The sequence below is a fragment of the Sciurus vulgaris genome (genome assembly GCF_902686455.1).
Source record: "Sciurus vulgaris genome assembly, chromosome: 1".
Lineage (NCBI taxonomy): Eukaryota > Metazoa > Chordata > Mammalia > Rodentia > Sciuridae > Sciurus > Sciurus vulgaris.
This window is the reverse complement of record NC_136461.1, coordinates 150,320,981-150,334,599: the sequence shown is the minus strand read 5'-3', so window position 1 is coordinate 150,334,599 and position 13,619 is coordinate 150,320,981. Positions and strand designations below refer to the sequence as shown.

At 39.3% G+C, this 13,619-nt stretch overlaps 1 protein-coding gene across 11 annotated transcripts in view; it reads left to right on the top strand.

The window, feature by feature from the left end:
- Positions 1-213: 213 nt before the first annotated feature.
- Positions 214-13,619, top strand: part of STAU2 (staufen double-stranded RNA binding protein 2) — a 344,586-nt gene continuing 331,180 nt past the window's right edge. For 2 of the 11 annotated variants that reach the window (XM_079140536.1, XM_079140538.1), the window contains exons 1-2: positions 858-882; positions 8,723-8,788. Coding sequence is in view for 4 of the 11 variants with exons in the window: in XM_079140529.1 (XP_078996655.1) it covers positions 8,771-8,788 (18 nt within the window). In the remaining 7 variants the exon portion in view is untranslated. Of the gene's footprint in view, positions 268-739; positions 883-1,006; positions 1,079-7,795; positions 8,086-8,722; positions 8,789-13,619 lie in introns of those variants that run through there. The other 9 variants (XM_079140532.1, XM_079140531.1, XM_079140529.1 and 6 more) reach the window with 8 other exon arrangements.

Below are 13,619 nucleotides of genomic sequence, written 5' to 3'. Positions count from 1 at the left end.
ATTCTTCAGTTGATCACATAAGATTTTCTGTTGGTCGAGGAGGATGCCTGGCCACCCCGCTGATGCCGGAGGGCAGGTGATTAGCGACCACCACTGTTTTCCGGGTAAGACAGTGAACCAGCCTCCTCCCTGCCGCCTCCCCCCCCAGTCTGGAAAGGTGCAGGATCCGCTAAACCCGTGCGTCGCACAGCGGCGGCCGGAGCAGACGCGGGATGGTCGCGCATCCCCGGCGCAGCAGAGTGGGGTAGCCAGAGAGGCCGGAGGAAGGTAGGAGCAGGGAATCCGGGCCCAGGCCGCGGTCTGGAAAGAGCCAAAAGGTCTGTGGGGTGGGGGAGGAAGTTGCCGGGTGCAGGTGTGTAAAGGGCTGCCCTGGACCCACCCTTTGCGGCCGAGGGGGCAGGGAGCCCTCGTGCGGACCAGGAGACTGCGGAAAGGGCGCGCTGCCCACGCACTCGCTCGCCTTGGTTCCCAGGGCCCCCAGGAACGACCCTCGCCCGGAGGTCCAGCCGCCGGCGCCAGCACCAGCACCGCAGCGCCCGCTATTGCGGGGGGCCGGGCGGCCGCCAGGGGGCGGGAGCGGCGCCGCGAACAATGGCCGCGCTCGGCCGCGGGCGGTCGGGCGGGAGTCTGAGTGGAGGTAGGGTTAGCGCGGGCGCGCGCGCGGGCCTGGCGTGCTGGGGCGCGGGAGCGGCTGCGCAGGCGGGGGCGCGCGGCGCGAGCCCGGGAGGGCGCGGCGGGAGCGCAGGGGAGGCAGGCGGAGGCGGGGGGCGGGGAGCCCGAAGGGTGGAAGCCGGCGGCAGCGGCGGCGGCGGCCGAGCGGGGTCAGTTCTCTGTAGTGTTTGCCAATGTTGGAGCTGTCTGCAAAGTGTCCCTGGCAAGAAGGTAAATACCCTCGTTGGGGGCGCCCTGGAGGCCCCGACTTCCGCCCCGCTGGCAGAGGAGGCAGAGGGCGCTGGGGAGCCCTGCGGGTCCGCGGCGCGGCGAACCCGGAGCAGAACGGCCCCCTTCGCGGCCTCCCCTCCCCTTCCCGGCGCCATCCCTCCCTCCTCGGGCTCCCGGGGCAGGAGGGGGAGGGGAGGTGGGTGGGGGGCAGGGCCGCCGGGGAGGGGGCGAATGAATTGGGGGGGCGTGCGTGGAGGGGGTGGGACGACACAGGTGTCCTGAGGGGAGGAGCCGGGACGACGGCTGAGAGGCCGGCCCCAGTGGGGGTGCCGAGGTGGGGGGACTCGGTGGTGGGCGCTGGAAGCCGGGGGTCCTGGGGGCCGGGTGGGAACGGCAGAAGAGCTGGCGGCGAGAATCGGCGGTGCGGGAGAGAGGGAGGGCAGGGAAGGGCGGTGCGGGCGGTGCGAGCGGTGTGAGGAGGCTCCGAGGGTCTGCGGGGAATGGGCCCGGGGCGCCGGACGCGGAGCGGTGGGGCCGGGGCGCGTCGGGTTGGGGGGTGGCGGCGGCGGTGGCTATTTCTGTATAATGGGCAAGTGGCAAAGACGTAACTCGCCGAAATGGGGAAGGTAGGTGGGGCCGAGGGGACAAAATATATCCTATGACAGGCAAGTTCTGCTGTGGCTCTTACGACTATTACCGTGATGGCTCGGCTTAAACGGGTAGTTGGCAGTAGTGACCTTGCCGGGGCAAAGGGAGTTGGGCGAGAGACAAAGCTCGCTTACAGAATTCACTAAGTGAGGGCAGGGACTCCAGTCCCTCTTGAGGCGAGCTGGGCACTGTAGTGTGTGTGTGTTTCTGCAGAGGCAATTGAGGAGATGGCAAAGCTGGGATTCTTAGTGAGGGGGCGGAGATAATGGCTGTGGGGTTCTGGAAGTTCCTGGAATTATGTGCAGAATTTTGCATTGTGAATAATTGTTTTTTGCAAGGGGTCCGTATTTGCTCTACATTTTTCCTGTCTCACCTCCCAAAAGGTTAAGTAAGAATTGCTTGGGTGTTGAGGGACCATCCAATTAGCGTAGACCCGGGAATTTACTGAATAATTTAAAAGTGGGTGGGTTCTGCATAAAGAAATAATCCTTTAAATGTTTTACACTAACTGAAAATCTTTAATTGTTGTTTGATTTCACAATTTGTTTGATTTCACAATATTCAGCTGAACTTTTGCTGAGCATTACTTGGGTTTTGATATATCCTATGTTTCAGGAAAAGCATGGTGAACATTTGAAATCAGAATTGTTATGGGCGGTCAGGATGATAGTAACCTTGTAGGAGTAAACATTGCAACATTTCTTTGGTAGTATTACTTCTTCCCTACTCTTGCTTTTCTTAAAGCGATTGGAATATACTGTTGTGATGTGAGCTGCAGGGGAAAAATTTTAATAAAACCATCAAAACCAAGACTTACTCCACTTCTGGATTGTCTAGTATTTTGGCAAGTTTTTCTTTGTTCAGTTTGTAGATATTTTACTGCAAACTAGAGATATCACATATCATTTGAATTGTAGATTTGCTGCATTTTGCAGCAGGCCTCTATTAAATTTCTGAAGCAGTAATGTTCAACTATGTGATGTGTGCGCCTTTTTTAAAAATTAAAAAAAAATGGTTCCAACTCTAGTCACCATTGCCATATTTCATTACATGGTAGAGTAATATGAAATTTACTTTTAAGCAAAGATTACTTTGTAGGATATGATGCTTACTTCCTCATATATCATTGCATTTTCCTTAAAAACTGGTGTGTTGTATTTGTAAAAATGTTGCTGTATAATCTGTGTATATATTGTTAGTTTCAAATAGCATGTCATAATTTTAAATTTTAACTTATTGGAAATAATTTGAAGTGTAGAGAAAAGTTGCAAGAATAGAGTAATACAGAGAGCAGTTTTGTAACCTTTACTCAGATTCACCTGTTACCATTTCACCTATTAATCATTTTCTGTCCCCCCCACCCCTACCCACACTATTATCTTTGTGGGATGTTTAAGGTAAAGTACATATGTTATGGCCTTTTACTTCCAAATATTTCAACATGGAAAACCATAAGAATTTTGCATTTTGTCTTATTTGTCTGGAATGAAGTTCTCAGAAAGAATGGCTTGGTTTGCTTTTCAACAAAATATATAAATCTAAGATAGTAATTCAAGTTTTAAGTATACAACAATGAAAGTGAGGTTGAGTGCTTTTCCAGTTTAGGTTCTAGGCTCTGTATTTGGCCAACATTTTTCTTTCCTTTATACTTAACCTCCTTTCTCCAGTTTTTCTCTTATCCTTTCTTTTGTACTTTGCAGTGGTGAGGATTGCACTGAGGAGCACTGTACTGAGCTACATTCCCAGCCCTTTTATACTTTCTGAGTCAGTCTTGATAAGTTGCTTGTGATCCTCCTTCCTCAGCCTCCATAGTGGTTGGAATTATAGGCCTGTATCACCTGGCCAGCTTTTTCTGTACTCCTTTTGAGGATCATCCCAGCTCTCTGTTTTCTAAATTTTGAGACAGAGTCCTGCATACTTTCCCAGGTTGGCCTCCAACTTGTGATCTTCCTGCCTCAGCCTCCTGAATGGCTTGTGCCACCACCCCTGGCCATTGTTTGATTTTGAGTTCTGTAGGCTACCTTGTTCAGGATAAGCCCTTGACTGTGGTATAGGAAAAATCTTAAAAAGGCAGGTCTTTTATAATTTAGTGTATAGTGAAGAGAAGAGAACTTTGAAGCTGTCTGAATTAGGTTTTAATTATAGCAATGTGCCTGGGCAACTGGCCCAACCTTTAGAAAAATTCAGATAAAGATCTACATCCCAAGGTGAACAAGTGGCCATCTGTGGCACCTGGCATATAAAACTGCTATCTGGCAAATGTTAGTTTTCTTTCTTTTTTCTTTTTTTTTCTTGGTTGATGATATTTGGTAGATGTCTTGTAAGGGAAGATTTCTGTATAGTTGGAATTTTTCATAATGTAATAGATGTTAAAATTTTACTGTTTTATTTTCCTTAAGTTTGTTTCAGTACCTGCTTTAAAAAGTTAAAAACTTTTTTTTTTTTTTTTTTCCCCAGGGCACTGCTGGGGATTGAACTCAGGGCTTTGTACATGTTAGGCAAGTGCTCTACTATTGGGCTACATCCCCAACACTTTTAAAATTTAATTTTATTTTTGAGGCAGGGTCTCCCTTGTTGCCCAGGTTGGCCTTGAACTTGTGATCTTCCTGTCTCGGTCTCCCCAGTAGGTGTTACGACACTTGTGCACCACTGTACCCAACTAAAAACATTTTTAAAAAACTTTTTAATGAACTCATGGATTTTTTTAAAGAAGCTTTGAATTTATACTTAGTTGGGCCATAATTTGTGGTCTTAAGAATGAGAATAGTAAATGCTTTTTCTTTTCATATTGTCAAATAGAATGTTTAAGTGAGAATTGTTGACCAAATGTAGGATAGTTACTGATGTAAAATGCTTATGGATACTAATAATTATGTCATTTTATTAAGTGGTATTTATTGAGGAAGCTACAGATTTAATTTTGAACAGATTTTAATTCATTAGATGGGCAAAATGCAGTTCATTTTAAAGAGGTGTGTTACATCAGCAGACATAGGTTGGACCTTTAGTTTTTTTTTTTTTTTTTTTGCGGTGCTGGGGATCGAACCCAGGGCCTTGTGCTTGTGAGGCAAGCACTCTACCAACTGAGCTATCTCCTCAGCCCCTTTAGTTCTTCTTGAGTAGCACATCTCCCCCAGTTGTTGTACTCTCTTCAGCAGTTGCCCCATTTGTGTTCTTTTGGTAGTTTGGAATCTGGAACTGAATGTCCTAATGTGCCTGATTGTATCACTCTAAGGTATTTTTTTAAATGAAATGAAACTTTAAATTTTTAGTTGTGTATGGACACAATACCTTTATTTTATTTATTTATTTATGTGATGCTGAGGATTGAATCTAGTGCTCCATGCATGTGGGGCAAATACTTTACCCTTGAGCCATAACTTCAGCCCTCTAAAGTATTTTTGAGATATGTGAATAGGTTTCTCTTAAAGTACTTTTAGTTGTAATTGGATGGAACTGTATCTGAATTTTTTTTTTTTTTAACAAAGAAAGGAGAATTGAATTGTGAAATCATAGGCAGTATAAAATGCTCCACATCTTACTGAGATCTATTGATATTTTTTGACATGTCTTGATATTTTATCAAAAATTTAAAATATAGGACCGTAGACCAGACATCTCTTTAAAGAAGAAATGAAGTTTTAAAGACATGCTGCTATGGGTGTTCTGAATTGTCTATAGTGTAGTTGTGAATACAAATTTTTTTCTTCTTTTTTTTTTTTTAATAATGGGGATTGAACCCAGAGGCGCTTTACTACTGAGCCAAATCCCCAGCCCTTTTCTTTATTTTTATTTTTAGACAGAGTCTGGGTAAGTTGCTGAGGCTGACCTTGAATTTAGGGTTTTCTAGCCTCAGCCTCCTGAATTGCTGGGATTACAGGTGTGGTGAATTATAGTTTTTATATTATGTAATTCTAGCATAACTTGCTTGATGAAAAAGAATAATTTTAGAACAATGCCTAATTAACCTTAGAGTAGTAATATATTAGTTTCATCTATTTTAATTTATTATTATTACTATTTTTGCTATCAGAGATAGAACCCAAGGGCACTTCATCGGCTATATTCCCAGTCCTTTCTACTTATTTTCTAAATTTTGACACAGGGTCTTGCTAATTTGCTAAGGGCCTTGCAAAGTTGCTGAAACTGGGTTCGAATTTGCTATCCTCCTGCTTAAACCTCCCTAGCTGCTAGAATTACAGGCGTTTACTACCGTGCTTCTTCCTCTCTTCATCTGTTTTAATTTATACAGCTCCTTATTTTAAATCATGAAAGAAGGCTTACAGAGTATTTGAAACTGTATAGTCAATTTTAAGTGAATAGATGATTTCATTTTTGTTACTTTGTAAAATATCATTTATATATCAGAAGATTAGAACTTTTAGAAATGCACCCCAATATGTTACTGTGCCTACTTCTTGGAATCACTTACCAAACTCTAATGTTAAAGAAATATATACAGATTTATAGATAAATATTTTTAGAGATTTATACCAGATGAAAACAAAATGGTATTTCTCATAGTTGGTAAGTGCTTAATAATGTTAAGTTTTAGAAAGTACCAAGTGATTTTAGTGGTCTACATTTTACCTTCCAAATAAGTATTTTTTTTGGGGGGGGGGTGGTGCGGGTACCGGGGATTGAACTCAGGGGCACTTGACCACTGAGCCACATTCCCAGCCCTCTTTGTATTTTACTTAGAGACAGGGTTTCACTGAGTTGCTTAGCACCTCACTTTTGCTGAGGCTGGCTTTGAACTTGGGATCCTTCTGCCTCAGCTTCCTGAGCTGTTGGGATTACGGGCATGCACCACCAGACCTGGTTAAGTGAATTATTTTAAATTAAACACTTTGCTTTGTGTTATATTGTTAGTTATAGCAAGTATATTTTAACACCATTTGACAAATGTCATTTAAAAAAAATTTTTATTTGGTGGTACTGGGGATTGAACTCAGGGCCTTGAGTATGCTAGCTGCCTCTAAGCTACATCCCCAACCCTTACGCTACACTTTAAAAAAAAATATATATAATTTTAGTTGTAGATGGACACAATAGCTTTATTTATTCATTTTTTTATGTGATGCTGAGTATCGAACCCAGTGTCTCATGGATGCAAGGCAAGTGCTCTACCACTGAACTATAGCCCTAGCCCATGCTACTCTTTTTAATGACCTCAGCTTTTGATTTAAAAATATAAATGCTTAAGTTTTATAAGTTAACACTCAAATTTTAATGTTACTTATTTTCTCATGTTGAACAGGAATTATTTTAGGTTAAATAATACCTAAATCACCATAGTAGTGTTGAATTTTAGAGTTGGGCTGTATTGTCTTATTTATTGTTGCATAACAAATTACTTTAGAACTTAAATTTGACTTGAAACATTGAATAAACATTTATTATCTCACACCTTCTGTGGGTTAGGAATCTGGGTGCAACTTAGGTGCCTGTGGCCTAATGTCACTTAGGGAGTTGCAATCATGGTTGCATTTGGGGCTGCAGTTGCATCTGGAAGTTTGACTGGTTCAAGACCTACTTCCAGACTCTAGACAGAATTCAGTTGCTGGCTCTTGGGACTGTTTGAAGACCTCAATTCTTGTTGGCTCTTGGCCAGTCTTCTCAATTATTTGCCATGTGGACCTCTCCTAAGGGTAACTCACAGTATTGCATCTGGTTTCCCTCAGAGCAAATTAGTGACAGATGAAGAGAAGGTGACATCAAGTCTTTTTATAACCTAGTCTTGGAAGTGGTATCTCATTGTTCTGTTTGTTAAAAGCTGCCTATCACAAAGATTTCAATTTATTTTTTAAGGACCAAAAAAAAAAAAAAAAAGAACTAAAAGATACACAAAATAAATTGACCAAGAAGGAATCTCCTGAAGAATTTATATTAAAACCCCAATTCACTCAAATTTAGACCTTGTTTTCTACAGCAGCCCATTCCCTTGGAAAATGTGAAATGAAAGAAATAATACAGATGCTGAGGACACTATTGTAAGAAACTTTAAATGTTTTCAAAGTTGATTTGAACTAACTTTGGTTTGTCATCATTTTTTTTTTAATAGTTTGATGGCACTTTTTTTTTTTTTTTTTTTTGCGGTGCTGGGGATTGAACCTACAGCCTTGTGATTGCGAGCACTCTACCAACTGAGCTATCTCCCCAGCCCGCACATTTTTAATACACGCATTAAATGGGGTCTTCTAAGAAACTGAGGCAATGTGAAGATCACCCCCCCTTTTAAACCCTGATTCTTGCAATCAATTGAGAAAGATTTCAGACATATCACTCAGAATAACAGAAATGTGTTTATTGAAGAGAATGGGAAAGGGAGAGGGAACACTCTCAAGGGAGAGTGTGATTGGTTTTCTAGGAAATTTTATGTAAAATTTTTATTTATTTCTTGTGCTGCTGAGGATTGAACCCATAAATGCTAGGCTAGTGCTCTACTACACCATCAGTCCTTTTTTATTTTGACACAGGGTCTTGCTGAGGTCCCAGGCTGGCCTGGAACTTGTAGTCTTCCTGCTTCAGCCTCCTGAGTAGCTGGAATTACAGGTGTGCACCCCATATCTAGTTTATATGAAATTTTAATGTAAATACCATTTTCATACTGATAATAAGGGCAAAACACATAAAATATATAGCCTGGTAATCATACTGTATATCCTTTTCTGTAACATACAAGAATACTTGTGTATGTTATATCTTCTTTAGTATTAATTTATCATCAATTAGTGTAGAGGATGGGAACAAAGCTATTTAAAACCTGACTGGAGTAAAGAGAATATACATTAAATATCAATATGAGACTTTTGGATTTATTAACAGTTTCCTTTTTGTGGGGATTGTCTAGAACCATAAGAGACTTTATCAATCTAGAACTGTACTGTATGAAGTGGTAGCCAATAGCCCCATGTGTTTATTTAAATTTAAATTGACATTCAGAAATGTTAAATGTTTACTTTCTCAAGTACACCAGTCATATCAGTCATTTTTCAAGTGCCCATTAGCTGTGTGGCTAGTGGCTACCTAATTGGACAGCACAAGTATAGGACATTTTCATCATCATAGAAAGCTCTATGCTGATCTGAATCAAATTCCTTTTTTATTTGATTCTGATCATATGTTTAAAGTGCTAGTCGTTGAGGTTATCAACTAAGTTGAACTTTATTTCTTCATTTTCATTTTCCAGTTTTTGGAGCCGTGAGGGATACAGCAGTTTGATCATTATTGTCTTAACATGCTTCAAATAAATCAGGTGAGTTTGTGTTAAGGCATGTCATACTTATATGGTGCTTTGGGCGTAAATTGTGGAACATTTTAACCCCGCTCTTCTATAATCATAACTTGACCACTACTTTGTCAAATTTATACATAGTATATAATTATCATTGGAGATAGCACAGGGCAGGTTGTTTAAGGAAAATAGTGATAGTCCTGAAAGTTGATAACTTCTGTGTTTGTAGAGTGAAAGGTTTGTTCTTGATGTCACCCCTTCAAGGACTTGGTGTATTAAGAATACTTACAGTACACCTTTGGTAACTGGCAGTTCTGCAGACTCAAGGCATTTCTAGAAACAAATCTTGTAAAGTAGTTGTATCAGTGTGTTAAAAAAAAAAAAACGTTCATTTTCTAGGGCATTGAAAAAGCTAAGAGAAAGTGCTCTGCTAAATAAACTGCAGCATATAATACCCTAAACTAACTGAAAGAAGTAGTTTTCTTAGGTCTTGGCATTTTCCCAAGAACTTTATATATTTAATTTTTTCCTTTTCTGAATAAATAGAACATTGTTTCATAACTATGTTACAAAATACTTTGTTTTAATTCTTTTGTTTCCAAATCAAGAGAGAAGTAAATTTGTTTTCTGCGATTGGAGAAAGTAATCCTGGCTGCCACCCTGCCAAGTCTCACTCACCTGGCCTAAGAAATTTATGGTTCCTATACATCAAATACCATGTCTAAGCCAGTTTATACCTGCTCTGGGCCTCATTTCTGAGCTCCAGCTGCTTATAACAGTATCAACTTGTTCACTTAAATTGGATGTCTTCACATATCTCAGATTTGATGTATGCCTGAGAAACAATTTAAATGCTTCAGTTACATTAGATTGTTTTAGTTCTGACGTTGGGTAAGATCATTCTGGCTTCAGGGACTTTGCACAGATTACCTGTTCCTGGACCTCTCTTTTCTTCCCCTATATTAGGGTTACTTGACTCCAGGCCTAGTGTATGCTTACTCAGAACTTTGCCCTTTTATTTAATGGTATTATGACATTTGCAGTTATAGTCAAATATGAAATTTCAGTTGTCCCTTCACATTCATGGGTATCATATTTGTGGATTTAACTAACACAGGTGGAAAATATTCAGAAAAAAATTGCATCTGTTAGACTTTTTTCTTGTCATTATTCCCTAAACAATAGAGTATAACAACTGTGTACATAGCATTTACATTGTGTTAGGTATTTTAAGTAATTTAGAGTGGTTAAAAATATACAGGAGGATATGCATTGGTTATATGCAAATATTATGACCTTTTTATACAAAAGGCTTAAGTGTTCACAGATTTTGGTATCTGAAGGGTATTTTGGAACCAATCCCCATGGATATGGAGGGATTACTGTATTTGTTTAATAACTGTCTCCCTTGCTAGACAGTATATGAAGACAGTGATTTTGTTTACTATTGTATTCTCTGGTCCTAAAATGGTGTAAATGTTTTCATATACTTGTTGAATGAGTGACAAATGGTACTAGAGTTATCAGAAAGGGACAGAGATCTCTGTTTTTTTCAACAGTAACTACATAATTGCGTTGTGCATTTTGGTGTTTTGTGATGTTTTTCATTATATAAATGTCGTTAATATCTCCTTTGTGCAAAGTTGTCATTTTTTTTTTTTCCCCCTTTAATACGGAGGTTTAAACCCAAGGTGTTTTACTACTGAGCTACATCCCCAACCCTTTGTATTTTTTATTTGAGACAGGTTCTCCCTAAGTTGCTTAGAGCCTTGCTAAATTGCTGAGGCTGTCTTTGGACTTGTGATCCTGCTGCCTCAGCCTCCCAAGCCGCTGGGATTATAGGCATGTGGTACTGTACTCTGTGCAAAGTTGTTTTTTTGATTATCTCATAATAGAAAAAATTTTGTACAATAAAAATTGCTTTCATCAAAGACATTTCTAATAGAGGCTTAAAGAAATGTTTTTATCTACTATACTTAGTACTTCCTACACCCTGGCAGCTGCTACCAATTCCATTGGAAGCATCAGTGATGCTTTATATTTGTCTTGCACACTGTTGTAGGTGTGAAAGTTGTTATTAGATGACTTTCTGTGGATGCCTGCAATTAATTATATGGGTACAATTAGAATAATTTGTTTCATGTTCTTGTGTAGATAGGTAGAAATGATCATTTACTTTATGCCAGACAACTTTAGTAGAAATTACAGTTTATGGATTAGTACTGAGGATCTACTCATTTTCTGCATTGCAGTTCATGTTGAATTGGGCATTGTGCACAATTCCTAGGCAACGTTCAGCATGGCTACAAGCAATTTCCTGTTCTTTGGTTAGAAACTGTACGAAGTACTTAGCTTGCAAAAGGCATGCATTCCTAAAGTCAATTAAGGTCCCATTCTTGTTACTAAGTTTCATTCCTCCAACTGTTTCAAGTCTGAGGGAAAGGGTTAACATAATTGGGAATAGTAGAAACTATTGTGAAGATTTTCTGTTTAACCACACCTAAATTTGAGTTCCTAAATTTATGAATTTTTAAATCTTTTATTATTTTCATGGGATTACTTTCTTATGAAAATTAAGATTCATAAGATAAAAGTAAAAAGAGGTGACAAAGAGATTTAAGCTGATCGTCAACTTGAAATAATACTGATTTTTACTATGAGATTTTCAACACTGTCTCTAGGATTAATTCGAAATTTTTATTTAGGAGATCTTTTGTTTTCTTAAAATGCTTGAATAATCACAACTTTTCTTGTCCTTATACATTCTTCCATATATGTTCCTAAAACTAATTAAAAAGTAGGCTATACTAGATTCCATATTGTACTAAGATACTGGATTGTTTGATATTGTTTGTTATTAACTCTGCTTGACATTGTGGAATATGGGGGTGTTTTATATGTTATAATGGTTTTTCTACCTTTAAATTGTTATCTTCATTTTTGCTTTTGCTTTTTTTTTTTTAAACAATGTGTGTTATTATTCATGTGCAACCCATGGTTTCCATAGAAAAATTAGGTGATCTATATGAGCAAAAAGTAAAAAACAAACATATAAAACATACACACACACAAATTCCACTCTTCTTTTACAGAGATAATCACTGCTAACTTTTTGGGGTGTATACCTCTAGATTTTTTTTTTTTTATTTAGGTATGTTTTTGTATGACTTATATTTAAAAAGTGGGATTATACAATATGTAATATTCTGAAGTGATTTACAAATAATCTTTCGTTTGGAAACACTAAAATTTATTTAACCAAGCCTTCCTTTTTGGACAGATTTTTATATGGTAGGTAGTACCAAGTGAATTTTTAAAATATACATCTGTTTTTCCAATTATTACAATGAATTTTAAAAATGAAATACTGTACTAAGATGTCTAAAAATTTTTTTTAAAAATATTTTTAAGATGTTGATGGATCTTTTATTTTATTCATTTATTTATATGTGGTGCTAAGAATTGAACCCAGTGCTTTACACATACTAGGCAAGCACTCTACCACTGAACCACAACCCCAGCCCTAAGAATTTTTTTTAATTGAAAAATTGTTATTTATTTGACAGATAACTTCTGAATTAATATAAAGAAATGACAATAACTTGTATATACACTAATTGAAAACATTTTCACTAAGCACCAAGTAGAATAGTTTCCTATCTTTTTACCAAAAACACCTTTATCATTGAAAGACTGCTTCAAACTTAGTTTATTTAGGTTTTTAATCAAGAAACCTAAAGCTGCCAATCAGAGCTTCTAATTAGCATAAGATGACCAGGTCAAACCCTTATGAGTGAAAAATAACTTTTAAGTTTTGACCTATACATTCCAACCAAGGGGATATGCTGGCTTCAGGCTAATCAACACAGGTCATAGGTCCACAAGACAAATATCATCCTTATAGCGCGCGCGCGCGCACACACACACACACACACACACACACACAAAATATATATATATATATAGCTCATTATACACACACATGTACATATATATGTACAAAGTGAGTACAAAGTATCATGTAAAATACATGTGTATATTCAAGGGGAGTAATGCCTATTTCCCATGAGCATACAGTGGAGCAAGGAGCACAGAAACAAATACTATACACTAACCCACAAGACAGTGGAAGAAATAAAAGTCCTGTGCCTTGGAATGGAGTGGAGGCTTTGTCGACCAGGTGGCATCCAGGCCAGACCAGGAACATGAGTGGATATCAAAGTATGTGGGGAAGGATCTTCCTTGTTGGAGAGGACAAAACAGCCACAGACTTACTGACTAGTCAGAAGACAGTGGAGTATCTGTATTGGCTAAAGGGATGTAATCTAAGAAAAGCATACAACAGAGAACAGAAAACCTCCTCCAACAAGAGTGCAAAATACCTTTCCCAGAGGAGCTACGTGCTCTCTATAGAGGTGAAGTAGCCAAGAATCACTCTGTAGGTCACCCTCTACCCCAAGGCCCTAGTCCCTGGGAATCAAATTCATGAGCAAGAATCTTTCATCATGTAAACTGCCTTTTCTCCAAAAAATAAAACAAAAACACAAGCAAACAACACAAAATTCAAAATAAAAAGAATCAGACCAAGCTTTGACCCCTTGTACTTCACCTGTGTCCCAGTGGTCAAGCTAGAGACTGGGTCTGCTTTGTTACTCACACGGGTTAATTACTGCAAGGCATCTAGCATATCATGCTGCTAATACAGCTCCCCTCCAAACAGGGAACACCGTACAACACACAAAACTCACTTAAACAAAAGGCAGCATCAACTTAAGGATCAATTGTGATATCACTACACTAACAGCATATTTTAACCTTTATTCTGACCAATATACAAAATATCTGTGCTACT